At 37.5% G+C, this 19,311-nt stretch overlaps 1 protein-coding gene across 1 annotated transcript in view; it reads right to left on the bottom strand.

The window, feature by feature from the left end:
• Positions 1 to 3,679: 3,679 nt before the first annotated feature.
• Positions 3,680 to 19,311, bottom strand: part of ATP7A (ATPase copper transporting alpha) — a 148,849-nt gene continuing 133,217 nt past the window's right edge. Inside the window, exons 21-23 of the mRNA XM_030887582.2 lie at positions 10,911 to 11,028; positions 8,804 to 8,906; positions 3,680 to 7,596 (exon numbers count right to left, since the gene is read on the bottom strand). Of these exons, the coding sequence (XP_030743442.2) occupies positions 7,323 to 7,596; positions 8,804 to 8,906; positions 10,911 to 11,028 (495 nt within the window). The 3' untranslated portion in view covers positions 3,680 to 7,322. The remainder of the gene's footprint in view (positions 7,597 to 8,803; positions 8,907 to 10,910; positions 11,029 to 19,311) is intronic.

The raw sequence follows: 19,311 nt of genomic DNA on the forward strand, positions 1-19,311 counted from the left end.
GGGTGTTTTTTCATGTCCTCTATGCTCTAACTACGAAAATATTTGATTTACAAATAAGGAATCCTACTTCGCGGAATTTCATTTGTCACAGTAGGGTCTAGAACCGATTAACCGCGATAAACGAGGGTTCACTGTATAGGAAAAATTGAGAGGATGGTGCAGGACTGTGCGGAGTTTCATTCTGTTGTGCATAGGGTCACCGGGGGTCAGAACAGACGTAGCACTTAACAACATCAACCTTTCCCTAAAGAATTCTGCACTCTTTGATTTACACTACATAAAAATGGTAGTTTGGGCATTTTTGAAGGACTCGTGTCTTTTAACATATTTTTGAGGGCCTCATATTGTGTCTTTTAACATGTTTTTTGAATTTGGAAGCAAAAATCATTAATCATTACAAATGGGATTCACACCAGTAATGTAAGGGTGGTTTAACATTCAAAAAACAATCAATGTATCCTACCACATAAGCAAGACCAAGAATAAGAACCACATGATCATATAAATAGGTGCAGAAAAAGCACTGGGCAATACCCAACATCTGTTTTTAATAAAAGCATTCAATAAAGCAGGAATAGAAGGGAAACTCCTCAACATAATAAGGGTCATATATGAAAAACCAATAGCCAATATCACACTCAATGGGGGGAAAATGAAAACATTTCCTCTGAAAACAGAAGCAAGATAAGGGTACCTACTTATCATCACTCTTCTTTCAACATCATGTTGATGTCTTAGAACCATTAGGCAACAAAAAGAAATCAAGGGAATACAATTGGGCAAAGAAGTGAAGCTCTCGCGATTTGCAGAAAATACAATTTTATAGAGAGAGAATCCCAAGGACTCCCCAAAAAGACGTGGGAAATATTGAAGGATATGGAAAAAATATAGCAGGATTTAAGATTAGGTAGCAGAAATCAATCAGATATGTATATACCAGCGATGAGAGCTCAAAACAAAAAAAGATGCCAAGAAAACAATGCCATTCACAATAGCCACACAAAAGAAGAAGTATCTAGGAATAAACCCAACCAAAGAAACAAAAGACCTGTACTACCTAAAGCAACCTAGAAATTCAACGAAATTCCAATCTAAATCCCAACTTCATTCTTTAAAGAAATGGAAAAACGAATTACCAACTTCATATGGAGATGGAAGGGGCCCAGGATTAAAAAAAAAAGAACTTCTCAAAAAGAAGAACAAAATAGGAGGTCTTGCGCTACCCAACCTCAGCACCTGTTACACGGCCACAGTAGTCCAAACAGTCTGATAATGGTGTAATGATAGATACATAGACAAATGAAACAGAATAGAAAAGCCAGAAATAAAAGCATCCATGTACAGGCAATGATTTTCAACAACGGACCAAAAACATGAAATGAGAGAAAGGACAACCACTGCAACAAATGATGCTGGGAACGTGGGCTCTCCGTTTGCAGTTGAATGAAACAGGACCAATACCTTGCCCCATGCACAAAAATGAAGTCAAGATGGATTCGAGATCTAAATGTAAACTCCAATATTGTAAGGATTATCAATGAGAAAGCTGGGACAAACTTAAGGGCCCTAGGGCAGGGCATACACTGACTACCAAGTATAATACAGGAAGCACACGCAGCGGAAGACAAAATAGATGATTCCGAAAAACCAAACTCACTGCCATCAAGATGATGCCAACTCCCAGCGACCCTATGTGACATGGTAGAACTGGCCCTATGACTTTCTGAGATTGTTACTCTTTAAAAAAAATTTTTTTTTTAAAGATTGTAACTCTTTAGGGGAGTAGAAAACCCCATCTTTCTCCCAAGGAGCAGTTGGTGGTTTCAAACTGCTGACCTTGGACTTAGCAGCCTAACAAGTAACCAATAAAACATTTATTTATATCAAAAGATTTTTATCAAAGAACCAAACGAGAGCCCACAAACTGGGGGGGGGAAATCTTTAGCAATGACACAATGGACAAAGGACTAATTACTAAAATCTGTAGAATTCTGTAATATATCAAGAAAAATAATAATCCAATTAAAAGGTGGGCAAAGGACAAGAATAGACTATTCACAAAGGATGACACTCGAATGGCTAATCAACACATGAGAAAATGTTCCCAATCACTAGTCATCTGGGAGATACAAATCAAAGCCATGATGAGATATTAGTTTAAACCAACAAAGATAACCCAATTAAAACAACAACAACATAGAATAGCCGATGTTGGAGAGGGTATGTAGAGATTGGAACTTGTATACATTGCTGGTGGGCGTGTAAATATGTACAACCATTGTGGAAAGCAATATGGTACTACCCAAAATAACTGGGAATAGAAACACCATACAACCCAGCAATACCTTCCTGGGCATGTATTGTAAAGAAATGAGACAGAACATGAACAGATGTATGCTCTCCCATGTTCATTTCAGCACAGTTCACAACAGCAAGAAGATAGACATAGCTTAAATGTCCATCAGTAGAAAAATGGATAAACAAACTGTGGTACATACACAAAATGGAGTATTATATATCTCTAAAAAAGTGGTGAAACCATAAAACACCTAATGGCATGGAGGGAACTAGAAACCATTATGCTGAGTGAAGTTGGTCAACCACAAAAAGACAAATATTCTATGAAGCCACTACTATAAGGGCAAACACCAAGATGAAGGCAGGCGTCTTCTCTCAGATGATGTAATCTTCTAATCTGGTCTCCCAAGCAACAGGGTAGAGAGCTAACCATGTATCACACCCTCTATATGTACATCTTAAAAACCACTTGCACAGAGAACTCACTTCAGCTGTGGTCTCTTTTTCTACATGGGAGAAGGAGAAGGTCATTCAGTGCTGCCATACAACATTGTGCTAAGGTCACTCCAAATCAACAGCTAGTCGTACGAGAGTGATGAGCAACCTTATGGCCCAGACAAGGTGACTACATTTCTGTTGATGGGTAAACCGGGAGGAGCAACCTCCTGTCAGGAAAAATAATGCTTCGCAATACTTATATATAGAACACAAAGGGAGAATATGCTGGGTACTACATGCCTAATTGGACACTTTTGACCTCGTTTTCTATCCAGACCTTGGTGACCCAAGCTATGTGTTATAGACCACTGGGACTTTAGACCCTGTTCTTTCAAAGTGCACAACATCCTTCATAGGCCACATCAGAAGGATTCAAAGCGGAAACCACACTAAGTAAGCTGAATTTTACCTCAAACTCACCTTTTGCCTTACAGCTGAAATTTCCTAGCTTGAGAAGCTGATAAGTGTTATCCCATGTTTATAGAATTGTCCATCCTTTGACTTTGCTTCGGATCTCTTACCTTGAGAGTGCCCAATGGATGGTGGTCTGAGATGACCAAACATGTACTATTTTAATGCTCTTTGCTTTCTTATGACATGTATTAATCTGGTAGGCACGGTTCTGCCTTTGTGAATGAATATTATTGTACATTTCGCCCTGTCGCCAACCCCATTGTTTCTGTAGCTAGCGTCCAGTCGCTGTAGTCTATACAAGTCAAGGCCTGACAAGATGAGGGCAGGTGTCTTCTCTTAGATCATGGAATCTCCTAATCCGGTCTCCCAGATTAGGGCGGTGGGGGGGTGGAGTTGAATTGAATTAAAACCACAATCAAATTAATTGGAAATATCGATAGAGGGGATACATGATTTAACCAAAGAGATATTGACTTTTTTGAACAACACTATAATTACAAACTGAAGGCACATCCTTGGCAGAAATATGATTGATTACATGTTCATGGAAAACTGCTGATATTTTAACTATAGTAGATGAATATTGCACAATACTGTCCATTGCCGTTTGGGGTACCAAATAATAAAAATGTAACAATGTTTAGTTAAACATTTCTTTAACTAAAAACCTAAGGTTGAGACGTCTGGTTTTGGCTACAAAAGGTATTTATTAACAGTGCCATTAAAGAAGCTCTTTTCATTGAAGAATAATCATTCATGCTTCATGCTACTCAGATTGAGGGACTACAGAAAGTGAGTGCAAAAAGAGGTCATAATTTGGCATGCATCTATCTTTTTTAATTTGGTAAGATAATATGTTTAAGTATAATATAGAAATCAAACCAACAAAAAGAAAAATCTGAAGGGATTGATTCCAGCAATGTTTTTATTCTTATGAAAATAACCAGTAACCAGATGCCTCACCAACTGAAAATAACAAGAGTAAAATAAATATTAAGAAAAATCAATGTAAAGCCAGACCCACAAATAAAGGGAAATTTTTCTCTTAACAAATATGCTTGATTTTAAACCGTGTACAGAAAATATATGCACTCTTAAATATTTAAGAACGTCTTGTCTACAGTGCTATTTTAACCATTTATCATATCTGAACACAAAATAATTTTTAGAAAGTCAAAGCATAGTATCAAACAATTTGTTCACAAGATAGCAAATTTAACATCTCAAAATGTTAGTATTAAGCTAGGAAAATTAATGTTTCTATTTTCACAGCTGACAATGATACTTAGACTATTCTACAACACTAACTATTTCAGTTGTATTTGAATATTGGAAATTCAAAAGGCATCTTTGGATAGCTAAGATAAAAAGGGATCCTTCAGTTGGGTTTGAACCAGCATTGGATATCAAAGTTCCTTGTTATCTTCTGACTGAGGGCATAGTTGCTGAGTAAATACAGAAGAGTGAATTAAAGAACTTCAAATACAAAATTCAAACATAAGTTTGTTTATATATAGTGAAATATATAGGAGGGGGCTTCAAAAAGTTTGTGGGAAAATGGAATTGAGAGATAATGGAATTTTTCCATGAAAATGTTAAAGCCCCGTCATATATATGTATACGTCCACATATCTATGCATGTTCATGAATAAACACATACATTTATAAGATTTGTTCTCAATAATCACTAGCTGCTAGTCAACTAGTTACTAACTGGATGCAATGTTTTTGATTCCCTGCATATATTCATATTCTTCTCTGTCCACTGAATACAGCTTGTCTGAAGCTAATGGGAGTTTAAGATTACAAAAACACGTGGTAGAAAATTCAAATGTGTCTATAGCTGCTTTAAAAATTACTTTTTTTAAACATTATATTTTTTGCTCTTTTAGTAAGGATCGCAATTTATATCCTTGATTATTCTTAGACTGATACTCTCAATGTCCTATAACATGCAAATGGGGTCAAGGGAGAACTCAAACACATATGGTAATAATGACAATAAAAAATGGTAACTGGCTAGGCTCAATTACTTCCCCCCAAAAGTGAGCTGCTTCATTTTTCAATATGGCTCCGGAGTGAGAAAAGTCTAAAAGTCTATACATTTGTCATGTCAGCTATTTCTTCGAGAAGAAACGAGTTGTGGTATGATAGATGGGTCAAAGGAATTAAAACAAGAAACAAATATTAAAACTCAAACTGGAAGCACGGAGGATGGCATAGACATTGGCCTAAAAAAGGAGTCTAGACAAACACAGTCATAATCCACAGAAATAGGTTTGCCTTTCAAGACTAATAGCACCTTCATCACAAGTTTCAGTTCACTCTTTTAAGATGGATGAGAAAAAAGAAACTTTTCCAAACCGGAAAAGACAGCAATGGAATAATGCCGTGTGTGTGTGTGTGTGTGAGTGTGTGTGTGTGTGTGTCTACCCCTATCTCATAACCCCTGATTTTAGACCCTGTTCTAAAGTGACATTTTTTACATTTATTACTGACCTCAAAGGGAGAAAAGACCTTTTACTGAGTACAAAGCCTATCTGCCAAGCATTGTGCTGGCAGCTTTACATATGGGGTCAAAATATTAGGAATTTCTTGATGCGTTTTCTTCACTTACTTATTCTGGATATGAAATCCCGCTCTGCAATGAACGTGAAATCGAAGTAGTGTTACAAGTACATGTGTGTGGGACCACAAGGAAAGCTCAAATACACATAGTAATAATGACAACAAAAATAGTAGCTGGCTATGTTCAACTGCTCCTCCCCCCCCAAATGAGATATTTCTTTTTTCAGCCTTTTACCAGTGTATTAACTCCCACGCACTCACATGGAAAGTTCTAAATTCCCATGGCAGAGGGAACAAGCCTTTAAATTTGCCAACATTAACTTGCAAGTGCAAATGTTTTAAAATTGAAAAGCAGATCTGGCTAAATGGTATCACACCTAGAAGAGTTCTGGTTCCTGCATTACAATTTATTGTATTTTCTTTTTTGGTAAAATCAGCTTTGTGCATTAGCATGATTTCAAAGTCACTTTGATCATTATCTGAAACACCATACTTGGTTAGTGCCTATATTGTGTGCCCCGACCAAAAGGCAAAGTTAGTGAATCCAAGTAGTCTGATATGAGCTATATATGTTAAAAATGGTAGTGTTAAATCTTTGAAAAAAAATCAATTACCAAAGAGGTTCAAATTTATTTTTTACATTTCTGGACTGAGGCTGGTAAAGAGACTACACTAAGAACTTCTCTTTTTTAAATGAATTTTTATTGTGAATTACGTGGGGAGACTAAGAACTTCTTATAACTGAACTCAGCAGGAGTGAATTCAAAAGCTTGCAGAGAGGTAAAAAAGTTGAAGGAATAGTTGTACATTTCTTACAACAAAAGGATTGTGGAAGGCAGGGAATCCTATATTCTTAAAAACACTTTTAAAAAAGAAACAAAATATGGAAAAATTGTCAGTTATTTTTAAAGATGAGGAGCCACCCAAATCTGGCTCGCCAAAAGAAGAAAATCAAAGAAAACAGTGGTGCATCTAAAACAGCAACGGCAGAGAAAAGAGGGGGAAAGAAGGGCTTTGATAAATAAGGCACATCTATTTTCAAACAGCTTTTGCTGTTTCCCCTTTAAAACTAGGTGTTCTAGATAGCGCTTTCAAAGGCATTGAGCTCAAGAATCCCAAGGTCATGACTGTTCTCAAATCTCCAAATTTTAAAATGATCCTCTTTGGATTTCTCTTTCTCTCTCTCTCTCTCTCTCTCTCTCTCTCTCTCTCTCTCTCTCTCTCATCAAATTGGAAAAAACAAATCTATCACGTTAGTAATTTAGCAACTTAAATTGTATGCCTGCTGTAAACCTCATTCCTCTACCTTACATGTTGTCAGTCAAAACAACAAATACTGGAATTTCACTGCAAATAACATTAGGTTCGGAGCTGATATCCTGAAAATAGATATTTTTGCCATAGGACAAATGCAATGCACATGGAACGCCTACTACAAGGGCATGAGGCGAACACAAATCCTTCCACACATGACTTTGAAAGCTAAGAGGACTTCATGAATGCCCTGCCCGTGCATAGCAAGTGTGGTAACTCTCTCTGTCCTTTCACAGTGCAGTGTCATCTTCTCTGAAGTCTCCCACCAGGAGTGAGTGTTTATCAGGTTCATTGGTAGCATTGCTGTTTAGGGAACGTTTATCAGCCAGTAGTGAGTTTATGGAAGCTCTGCTGTAATTAATAATCCGGTCCAGCAAACCCAGCTGAGGAGAAATTCTTGACATGTCATCTATTCCAACATGAACACTGATTTCTGAAGGGCTCTTCTGTCCTATTTGGCTCCGGGTACGCAGTTCATAATTCTCGTAAATTGGTTTCCTGTAACTGGACACATACAAAAGCACACTAGTTTGAAATACGGTAACCAAAAACCAGTTGTGAACTGAATGCTTGCTACATTAAGACATAAAAGTAGTAGGAAAACAGCTTGGTAGTTCCTCAAAAAGTTAAACAGAAATACCACAAACCCACAAACAAGCCAAACCTGTTGCTCTCAGTGATCCCAACTCATAGCGACTCTATAGGACAGAGTAAAACTGCCCCTTAGAGTTCCCAAGCTGCAATCTTTGTGGAAGCACACTGCCACATCTTTCTCCCATGGATCAGCTGATGGGTGAGAACTGACAACCTTTTGGTTAGTTGCCAAGCACTTAACCACTGTGCCACTAGGGCTGACCCCATAATTCCACTCTTAAGTCCACAAAAGAATTCAAGCCAAGGAATCAAACTGATACTTGTACACCAATGGGCGTTACAACATGAAATAGCCAAGAGGTGGAAACAACCCAACTACCCAGCAACAGATGAATCATGCCACCACATGGATGAAGCTTGAAAACATAATGCTGAATGAAGTAAGTCGGAATAAATAATTACATGAAATATTATAAAACCTCACTTACATGAAACATATGAAATGAACAATTACCCAGAAACACAAGTTTATTGATGGTTACCAGGGGCAGGTAGTTATTGCTGAAGTGGACACTTGAGTTTCGGTCTGAGGTGAGGAAATAACTTTGGAAATGGATAGTGATGACGGTAGCACAACTTGGTGAAAGATATCAGTGTCACTGAAGTGTAGTATATTTTAAAAGGGTTACAATAGCAAACTTTTGGTGGCTAGCAGCCTAGTGCATAATGGCAAATGTTTTGTTATATATATGTATATATGTTTTATTTATATTAAATATAATATATATCATTTACCACAATAAATCATTTTAAATTAAAGATGTAAAATGACCTGGTATGAAAGTGTAGTAAGATGGTCTCTGCTAGAAAAGTAGCAAGAATTGTGTAGAGTCTAACAAATTCCTACTTCTCATAGCTGGTGGACTAGATTTTACCCCAGTTAATGCTTGCGGCTGCTATACATAAACGATAGAAGATGACCAGGACATAAATCACACTTATTATTAGGAAAAGCTTCAGCTTATCACTGACCAAAATAATAACCTAACTGATCAATACAGATGGTGAATGATAAAAGGAATATGAAATACACAATTGAGCAAGCCATCATACTTACAGCTTAAGGAAGAGAGAAGAAAGGACTACTGAAACAGATGAGGCCGCCATTGCGGCAGATCCCATCCAGGGCTGCAAGACCAAGCCAATGGGCATAAAAACACCTAGGAAATAATATGGATTAGTCAGAGATGATCATACATGTACACACCACATACAATACTTCCTGCTTTTTATGTTTTCATCATTTTATCTTTTTTAAACCAATTTTACATTTTTTTCCAAAATCATTTTATTGGGAGCGCATACAGACATCACATCACATCCAGCAGTATTGTACAATAGTGACCACAACCAGTTTGCAAACATTCTCTTCCTGCTTGAACTCATTGACATCAGCTCTCTTTTCCCCCTGCCCCACTGTAGCCCCCAGAATAAGCCCCCTTATTCTACTTGCTTCTCTATAGGTTCATCAATCCGGTTTTATATACTGAAAAACATATAACAAAAGTTCAAGAGGGTCACCCCAATGACAAAATACATCAGAGCAGATCTCAATATGAACAACAACAACAACCAAAAAACCACAGGAAATGTTGAAAACCAGATCAGGCCCAGTGTGCGTCAGAAGGGGATCAACTGACAAGGTTTTAAACGTTCAAGTCAGGTTTCTCATGTTGATCTCCTATAGTCATCTCTCCAATGTACTCTGGTACCCAGTTTCTTCCCCTCCCTCTAGTTTGAATGGAGGGAAATCACTAAGACAATATCGACAGAATATCTTTATACCCCAGAGAGATGCTCAAGAAGACTCTGTGACATAAACAAACAAGGTGGTCTCTAAAGGGAGCCAAAGGCAGATAAAAAAATATAGATTGAGGAATGGGCTTTGGGCTCACATTAAACCCTAGCTCCAATTTAAGAACAATCACTGTAGTTCTTAGATCATGACCCTGTTCGATACTTGCCCTCAGGAAGGGAACATAGAAGATACGGGTGCTACAGAAAAGTGTGGCAAAGAAATCAGATGGTGTCCAGTTATCAGAGAAAATAGCGTGTGGGGTCTTAAAGGCTTGTTTGCAAACACAGCCATCAAAATGAGATGTCAACTAAGTCCACATGGGAGAACCACCCCAACCAACATCAGTGACTGAAGGAATATAAATCATTTTATACTTTTATTGATGGCGATAGTTTTGTTGCCAATTTTGCACTCGTGGAATGTTACTCTGAACATTCTTATATGAGGATAAGACCGAAGTATTGCTACAGATCACAGAAACCTTTATTAAACAAAAATATCAAGATGTGAAGCTATTATTTCTTGATACATCCTTTATCTAAGTCTATACACTCCTGAAGACAGCACTTCCATCCCTCCAACCCCTCCCTGTAGAGGTCTGTACGTGTTGATTTGCACATCAAAAGAGCTGTTTTGGCATCCTCACAGGACTCAAATCATGTTCTCTTGAAATGTTCTTTACGTTTGGGGACCAAGAAGAAGTCAGAATGGGTGTGATCAGGGGGGTTGCGGTAAGGTTTTCTAACAAAATTCTCACAAGACAGGTGCATTGTCATGATGGAAAAAAATTTCCCAGCACAGCTTTCCAGGCCTTTTCCTCACCAATGCAGTTTTCTGTTTTCTTAAAACTTCTTCTTACTGAGCTCCCATGACTCTCCAGTGCCTTTAAGATAATGGGTAAAAATTCCACGCATGGAGTTCCCCCAAAACAGCTACCATAACTCTGTGAGCGGATTCGCTCTGTCTTGAATTTAACTAGCCCAGCCGATGGCCTGGAAGCCATTATTTTGGTTGGACCTTTTTTGAAAGGCAAGGTACAGAGATGAACACAGGGCATTACTGAGAGAACGCACTTGGAACCATCAACTATTCAAACAGATACCTTCAAACCTATTTTATTTAGAGCAAACTCATGCATATAGGAATTGGAACCATAGTAGTAATACTTTTGGATACATGTCAGCAGTTCATCATAGTTGAAAATTATGATTAACTTTAACCTTGCCTCTCATCATACCAAAAGGATATATATATACATATATAAATTAAGCACAAAAATATATTCTTATAATTGAATTAAAATTTCAATAGGATAGATCTCTAAGGACGTCCAAAGAAAATGCAATACTAGTTAACAGTCACATACCAGCCGCTATGGGAATTCCAACCAGATTATAAATTAAAGCAAAGACAAAATTTATCCGAATCCTCTTGACAGTCTTTCTTGATAAGTGAATACTTGCCACTACATCCAGAAGATCATTCTGAGAATAGAAATATTTGCAGTTAGTTAGAGATTCTTACTTACTTAGAACTTTTTTACTTGATATTGTATATATTGATGATTATGTAAATCTTAAGAAAGAAATGAATTAATTATAAGACTCAGACATTGCTAAATATTTAAGTCACCATTGGACAATGTTTTAAAATAAAATTTCTCAAGACTTTGTATACATTTTTAAGGCTGTATGCCGCTACACATACTAAGTCCAGTAATAGAACCTTAGCAGATGTCTGCTGAAGCTACTTTTATTGTTACATGCAATCCTAAATCTTCCTATTTACTTGACCAGCCTTTTATCTTAGTTGATTCCAACTCATACTACACTTGATCCTAGCTAAAAGGCGAGAAGCGACAGTTGATTCCAACTCCTGAGGACTCGCTGTGTCAGAGTAGAAATGTGCTCCGTAAGGTTCCAACAAGTGATGTTGCTATAAATATATTTACATGTGAAAAAATATATATATATTTACATGTGATCAACTTTTTTCTTGGGAAGGTGATAGTTTAATTCCTTTAAATTGTACCAGGCTGATCACCATGGCCAGGGTACACATAATGATAGTTTTTCTCTTGAGTATTAGCCTCATAGTATTTTGTACACAGATATGTTTCCATAGGACAAAAAATGATAAAGAAAGATCTCAGATAAAAATGAGCGTAATTCTGGTGTTCCACTCCAAAGAATCAATTTAAATCTTTTATGAATTCATGGCATTATAATATCATATTATAAGAAAAAAAGAAGAACAAAATTTTTCTTATAAGTAGGCAGAATGAACTTTCACTTCCTTGTACTTTAATCCTCGGGTTTTATCATTTAAACTATATCCACCCTGGATTAAGCACAATAATACAAGACCTCAGATATTTCCATGCACACGTTTTGTGATGCTACGCGAAAAAAAAACTATCATTAAAATAAGAAGGCAAATAAAAGTGTTTTTTCAGTACATTTGAAAAGCATAATGCCTATTTGCCCAATATAAACTCAAACTTTAAATCAAACACTACGATCTCCATACTTCTGCAGTAAAATGTACATTATTTATATATGGAGTTCATATTGACGGAACTGTATTCTGTAATAAGTAAAAGTTATTTTTTAGGAGGCAATACATTTAGTTACAGCTCCACAGATCTGTAGTAAAGACAAAGCTACATATGATGTTGAAACTAACTCTAAGTAACCTAAGATATAAAAATTTGACCAAATATAAAAAGTTATGATGATCTGGTCTTAAAAGTATAACATATATAAGACTTTTTTTGGGAGATTAAATGTGCTCTTGAGTATTTACTTCAAGAACCCTTTTTATGACTATCTGCAAATTGACCCTTTAAAAAAATTATTTTATTGGAGGCTCGTACAACTCTTATCACAATCCATACATCAATTGAATCAGGCATGTTTGTACATATGTTGCCCTCATTCTTTTCTAGACATTTACTTTCTATTGGGCCCTTGGTATCAGCTCTTCCCCACCTCCCTCCTCCCCACCCTCACAAGCCCCTGATAGATTGCCGATTGTTCTTGTTTTCATCTTTCACACCAGACCGCTATCCTCCTTCCCCCATGTTTTCTGTTGTTCTTCCCCCTGTAGAGGGGTGTATGGTTATGTGTCGATCATTGTGATCGGTTCCCCCTCCCTCCCCACCTCTCCCCCCCTTCCCCCTACCCTTCTGGTATCACTATTCCCACTCCTGTTCCTGGGTTCTATGTGTCGTGAGCTCCCCATCCCTTTCTATACCTGTGTGCATGTTCTGGTCTAGTCTGAATTGAGAAGCCGCACTGGTGACCCTTTTCTTTAATCAATATGACTAACCAATAGTTCAAACTGACCTTTTTACAGATTGTGTTACCATTTCAGTACTTAGGGATTACTTAGGCACCATAAGTTTAACTTCATAAAAACAGTGGTCACTTGAACCTTTCCATTTGGGTAAATCTGCAACACAAGACCTCCCTAAAAGTGTTGGGGGTGGGGGTGGTAAGTGCTGAAGAGCTAGGATGTTACTTTGAGGACTAAGGTGCACTTGAATCAATCTATGGTATTTTCAATCGCCTCGTATGCATGGGCAAATTGGATGCTAAATAAGGAAGACCAAAGGAAAAGCAATGCATTTGAATTATGGTGCTGGTGAAGAATACTGAAAGCACGTACCATGGACTGCCAAAAGAACAAACAAATCATCTTGGAAGAAGTACAGACAGAATTCTCCTCAGAGGCAAGGCTGGCGAGACTTTGTGTCAGGTAATTTGGATATATTGTCAGGAGAGACCAGTCCCTGAAGATGGACATCACACTTGATGAAGTGGAGGAGCAGTGAAAAAAAGGGAAAGCCCTGGTGCGGATTAACACAGAGGCTGCAACAATGGACTCAACCATAATAACCATTGTGAGGAAGGTGTAGCAGCAGTTAGTGTTTTTCTGTGGTACATACAGGGTCACTATGATCTTTCAAATAAACACTCACTAAGTCTCTAAAGCGGCAAACTCGAAAATCACATTGTTTATCCCACCACAAATAAAAACGGAGATTTGGGGATTTCAAGTCAGAATCTCTTTATGCTTTTCAAAGTAACTTGCTTCTGACCCTTTTTGGTATTTATTAGCTATTTATAATTCCCTTATAATGATAAAAGCACATAGTTTAAATAATTTTAAAGATAAAATGTCCTGGGGGTTTATCAAGCCTTTTCTTTTTTTTAATGCTGGATGTCTTTTTTTTCTTTTTCTTTTCCTTCAGTATCTGGAATTGTAGAAATTACTTCTGTTCCCTCCTTATTCAACCACGCTATTTTTCTTCACTTACAACACTGAATTTAAAGACATTCCTGAAAAGTTTTGATTAGGTAACATGTGATTAACTTTTATTACATTAAAAAATCATTTTATCGGGAGCTCTTACAATATCATAACATTCCATAGTTCAATCACATCAAGCAGTATTGTACAATTGCTATCACAGTCAATTTCAAAACATTTTCTTTCTTCTTGAACTCCTTGATATCAGTTCTCCTTTACCCCCTCCCCCACCCTACCTCCCAGTAACCCTTATTATATATTATACGTACTATAATATATATATTTGCCCTGTCTTACATGATCCAATGTATCCGTCCCCATGTTATTTGCTATTATATCCAATGTTATTTGTTCCCCTCACGTAGGGTTATACAGTCATAATTGCTATCAGCTCCCCCTCCCCGCCCCTTTCCCAGACCCTCAGGGTAATAGTAACTCCTGCTACTGTTTCTGCAGGTTTGTCTATCTCGGCTTTCATGCACTGACCAATCTTAATTACACAAATGAACCTATGGAGCCCTAACAAGAATGAGGAGGTCAAAACAAAGTTCCTAATGGTAAGGGGAGGAAATGTTAAAGAACTAGAGGACAATTGTGTATTTCATTAGTGTTATACCACTCCCTACATATATCATCCCTTCTGTGTGGCCCTTCTGAGAGGGGCTGTCTTATATGTGGGGTTGGGATCCCCACCACATCCACACTCCTTCACATCAATTTAATTGCTTTTTTTTTTTTTTGAACTTCTGATACCTATTCCCATCGACACCTCATGATCACACAGGCTGGTGTGCTTATTCCATGTGGGCTTTCTTGATTCCCTGATAGATGGCTGCTTGTTTAATTTGAAGCCTTTAAGACCCAAGACACTATCTCTTTTAATAGCGGGGAACCATCAGTTTTCTGCACTACATTTGTTTATACTCCCATTTTGCCTTCAGCGATTGCGTCGGGAAGGTGCCATATTATTAGAACAAACTGTTCTTGTACTGAGGTAATATATAAGTAGAGGCCCAAAGTCCAGCTGTTTCCTTGTTTTATACACACACACACATATATATAAATATACACACACAAATATGCCTAGCTTTACATATGTACATTATCTATATTTATACCTATATATACTTTTTACTTTCTTCCTTTTCTTTTTTCCCCCTATATGTTTACCTATTGTTCACTGTGATTAACTCTTAAAATCAATTGACTCTAAGTAAAACAGATTGCCCTTAATAAAATGTGTGATCCTCATTCGATTAGTTGAAGGTCCTAAAAGCAAAACCTGAGGTTTCCAAGAGGAGAAGGAATTCTGCAAACAAGACAATAACATTCTGCCTAAGTTCCCAACCTAACTCATGTATCTCAGCCTTAAGACAACTGGAGCTCCCAAACTGCTGCCTGTTTATGGATATTTTTTTTCAATGTAAAGCCTTCAGAATCATATGAGCATATTTACTTAATATATATGTATATATTACTGATTTTTCTGTATGCATTGTATTTTCGTACACCGTATATATTTGTGTATAAGCCAAGTGTTTCAGCACATTTTCAATGCAGTTTTTGTGGTAAAATTAGGTGCCTCAGCTGATATTCAGGTCGACTTATACTCGAGTATATACAGTATACATACACAGGTTTCAAATAACTTGTCAAAAATGGAAATAAAAGGTAATGATTTTTCCCATTAATTTGTTTAAAGTTTTATATTAATTTTTAAAGCCCGCTCATGTGCGTGTGTGTGGGCATGTGTGTGTAGTGGGGTGGAGAGATTATTGGATAGAGAAAGTGAGATGTGTGTGAAATGAAATGTCTTTATATGATTCTGCTATTGATAATCTGTTTTGTGATGTACTGTAAATTCTAGCCGCTAAGACTTTGGTTCCACGACATTCTGTCAGTTTCGCATACTGTGGTGGCTTCTGTGCTGTCGTGATGTTGGAAGTTATGTTACTGGTATTTCAAATACCAGCAAGGTCACCCAAAGTGAACAGGTTTCAGCACAGCTTCCAGACTAAGAACAGACATCAAAGAAGGACTTGGCTACCCATTTTGGAGGAAGGAGCCACTGAAAACTTTATGCATAGCATTGAAACACTGTCAGATGCTGAAGGTCTAAAGAACAGAAGGAGAATATTGTCAGAGATAGTGCCAAAAGATTGGTCCCTCCTGTGTCTGAGGGCACTCGAAATGTGACTGAGGAGGAGACGCTTTCTCAGAGTGGAATCCACCATGGTGACACGAGTGGAGCAGAGGCTGTGGAAGCGAAGCCTTCTGCTGATGGTGCACAATTCAGGGTCAGGGGAAACAGCTGCAAAAATCTGATCAGAACTTGGAAACACAAAGCATGAATCTAGGAAAACTGGACATCATAAAAACCAAAACGGAATGCATAATCTTAGGCATTAATAAGTATGTAGGACGGGTATTGACCATTTTGAATAAGAAAATCATATTATTTACTATGCTGAAAATGGCACAATCAAGAGGAATGGCATCAAATTTGTTATCAAAAAGGATATTACAAAATAAGCCATGAAGGACAATGCTTTCTGTGACAAGATTATATCGATCCGCCTCCAAAAAAATCCAATCAATAAAACTATTATTCATATTTACATACCAACCAGAAAAAACTAGCGATGAAGGAATCGAAGAATTCTACCAATGTCTTCAGTCTGAAATTGACCAAAGATGAAATCAAGGTGAATTGATAGTGAGGAGAAAAAAGTGAATTGATAGTTACTGGTGATTGGAATGCAAAAGTTGGAAACAATGGGGAAGAAACAGTAGTTGGAAAATATGGTCTTCGTGACAGAAATGAATTAGAGATAGCATGATAGAATATTGCAAAACTTATTCATAGAAAAAATTTTTTCAACAACACAGAAGGCAACTATACACATGCACTTCTCCAGATGAAATATAGAGAAATTAAATTAACTACATCTCTGGGAAGATACAATAGAGAAGTTCAATATCACCAGCTAACACCAGATCAGGGACTGACCGTGGACCAGACCATCAATTGCTAATATGGATAAAGCTGAAGAAAATGTAAACAAGTTCACAAGAGCCAAAATATGACGTCCAGCCTATCCCACCTGCATTTTGCGAACATCTCAAGAAGATTTGACACATTGAACACTAAGGACAGAAGCCCTGATGAGCTGTGGGAGGACATCCAGAACATCGCTCACAAAGAAAGCAAACGGTCATTGAAACAAACAAGAAAGAAAGAAAAGATCAAAGTGGATGCCAGAAGAGACTCTGAAACTTGCTCTAAATCAGTGGTTCTCAACCTTCCTCATGCTACGACCCTTTAATACAGTTACTCATGTTGTGGTGACCCCCCCAACCATAAAATTATTTTTGTTGATACTTCATAACTGTAATTTTGCTACTGTTATGAATCGGGCGACCCCTGCGAAAGGGTCGTTTGACCCCCAAAGGGGCCACAACCTACAGTTTGAGAACTGCTGCTCTCAATAGTCCAGTAGCTAAAGCAAATGCAAGAAATTATGATGTCAGAGAGATGAATAGATATTTCAAAAGGCAGCTCAAAAAGACAAAGTAAAATATTATAAGAAAATGTGCTAAGAGCTAGAGTTAGAAAACCAAAAAGGAAGACCACGCTCAGCATCTCTGAAACAAATAATTCCAGAAAAAGTTCAAGCCCCAAATTGCAGTTTTAAAAAACTGCATGGGCAAAATATGATGCACCAAGAGCAGATAGGAAGAATACAAGAAGCCACTGCACCACAAAATAATAGCTGACAGTCCACCATTTCAGGAGCAGCAATAGGAGCAAGAGCCAATGGTGCTGAAGGAAGAAGTTCAAGCTTCAGTGAGAGCATTCGCAAAAAACAAAGCTCTCGGAATCGATGGACTACCTAGTGAAATGTTCCAACTAGCTGAGAAAACCCTCACTTATCTATGTCACGGAATTTGGAAGACAGTTGTTGGAAGAGATTCATATTTGTGCCCATTCCAAAGAGAAGTGGCCCAACGGAAGGCTCAAATTATACAATGTTATCATTTATTTTATCAAATAAAATGTTACTGATGATCTTCCAACAGTGGTTGTAACAGTACATTGACAGGAAGCTCCCAGAGGTTCATACCAGATTCAGAAGAGGACATGGAACAAGGGATACCATTGCTGATGTCAGTTGAATCTCGGCTGAAAGCAGAGAGTACCAGAAAGATGTGTACTTGTGCTTTATTGACTATGCAAAGGCATCAAGGCTGTGTGGACCATAATAAACTATGGATAGCTTTGAGAAAAATGGAAATCACAGAATACTTCACTGTGCTGACGCAGAACTTGTACTTGAATCCAGAGGCAGTTGTGAGAACAGAAGGAGGAAATATTGATTGGCTTAAAATCAGGAAAGGTATGTGTCAGGATTGTACCCTCTCACCATACTTATCAAATCGTTATGCTAACCACATAATCACAGAAGCGAGCATATATGAAGAAGAAGGTGGTATCAGCATTGGAGGAAGGCTTCTTAACAACCTGTGACATGCAGATGACACAGTCTTGCTTGCTGAAAGTGAGGAGAACTTGAAACACTTGCTGATGAAAATAAAAAATTGCGCCTTCAGTGAGGAATAGATCAAAATCCTCACAACTGCAAACAGTAGGTAACATGATCAGTGGAGAAGAAAGAGGTTGAAGTTATCAAGGATTTTGTTTTGCTTGGATCCACAATCAATGCTCATGGAAACAGCAGTCAAGAGATCAAAAGACATGTTACATTGGGTAAATCTGCACAAAACCTCACTGGTAAATCAGCTACACAAAATACAGTGAACCCTCGCCACTTCGCGCTTCAACTTCCGCGGCTTCACTCTATCGCGGTTTTTGCGTAACAGCGCATGCTCTGTCATTACTGCCACTGATTGGCTCATACTGTACACGCTTCTGTCTGCATTGCTACGTATCGGAGCTACGTATCAGATGCATTTTTGCTTTTGTACAGTGTACTGTAATTGTTTGCGATTTTTAAGAAATTTTATCTAAGCCCTATGATGGCTCCTAAACGAGCTGCTTCTTCTAAGCCTTCTGACAATAAAAATAAGCACCAGAGGTAGATGCTCACCATCCAGGAAAAGGTAAAACTTTTGGATATGATCAAAGATGGCAAGAAAATCGTGGAGGTTGCATGCCATTGATTACAGTATTTGTAAGAACTATGTATAATAATACTGTATGTGAAATATGTAATACTGTAAACTAGATGCCATAAATAATATAATACATAATAAATGATAATTGTAACGTCCAAAATGTTTTACTGTATTTTCCCTTTTTTGTTTAATAAATTGGGTAATATGAGTGTAATGGTGACTAAAGGGTGTTTTTTTAATGTCCTCTATGCTCTAACTACGAAAATATTTGATTTACAAATAAGGAATCCTACTTCGCGAGTTTCATTTCTCACGGT

Source organism: Echinops telfairi, unplaced genomic scaffold (genome assembly GCF_000313985.2).
Source record: "Echinops telfairi isolate 266 unplaced genomic scaffold, ASM31398v2 ScPeMD7_7418;HRSCAF=8456, whole genome shotgun sequence".
Classification (NCBI taxonomy): domain Eukaryota; kingdom Metazoa; phylum Chordata; class Mammalia; order Afrosoricida; family Tenrecidae; genus Echinops; species Echinops telfairi.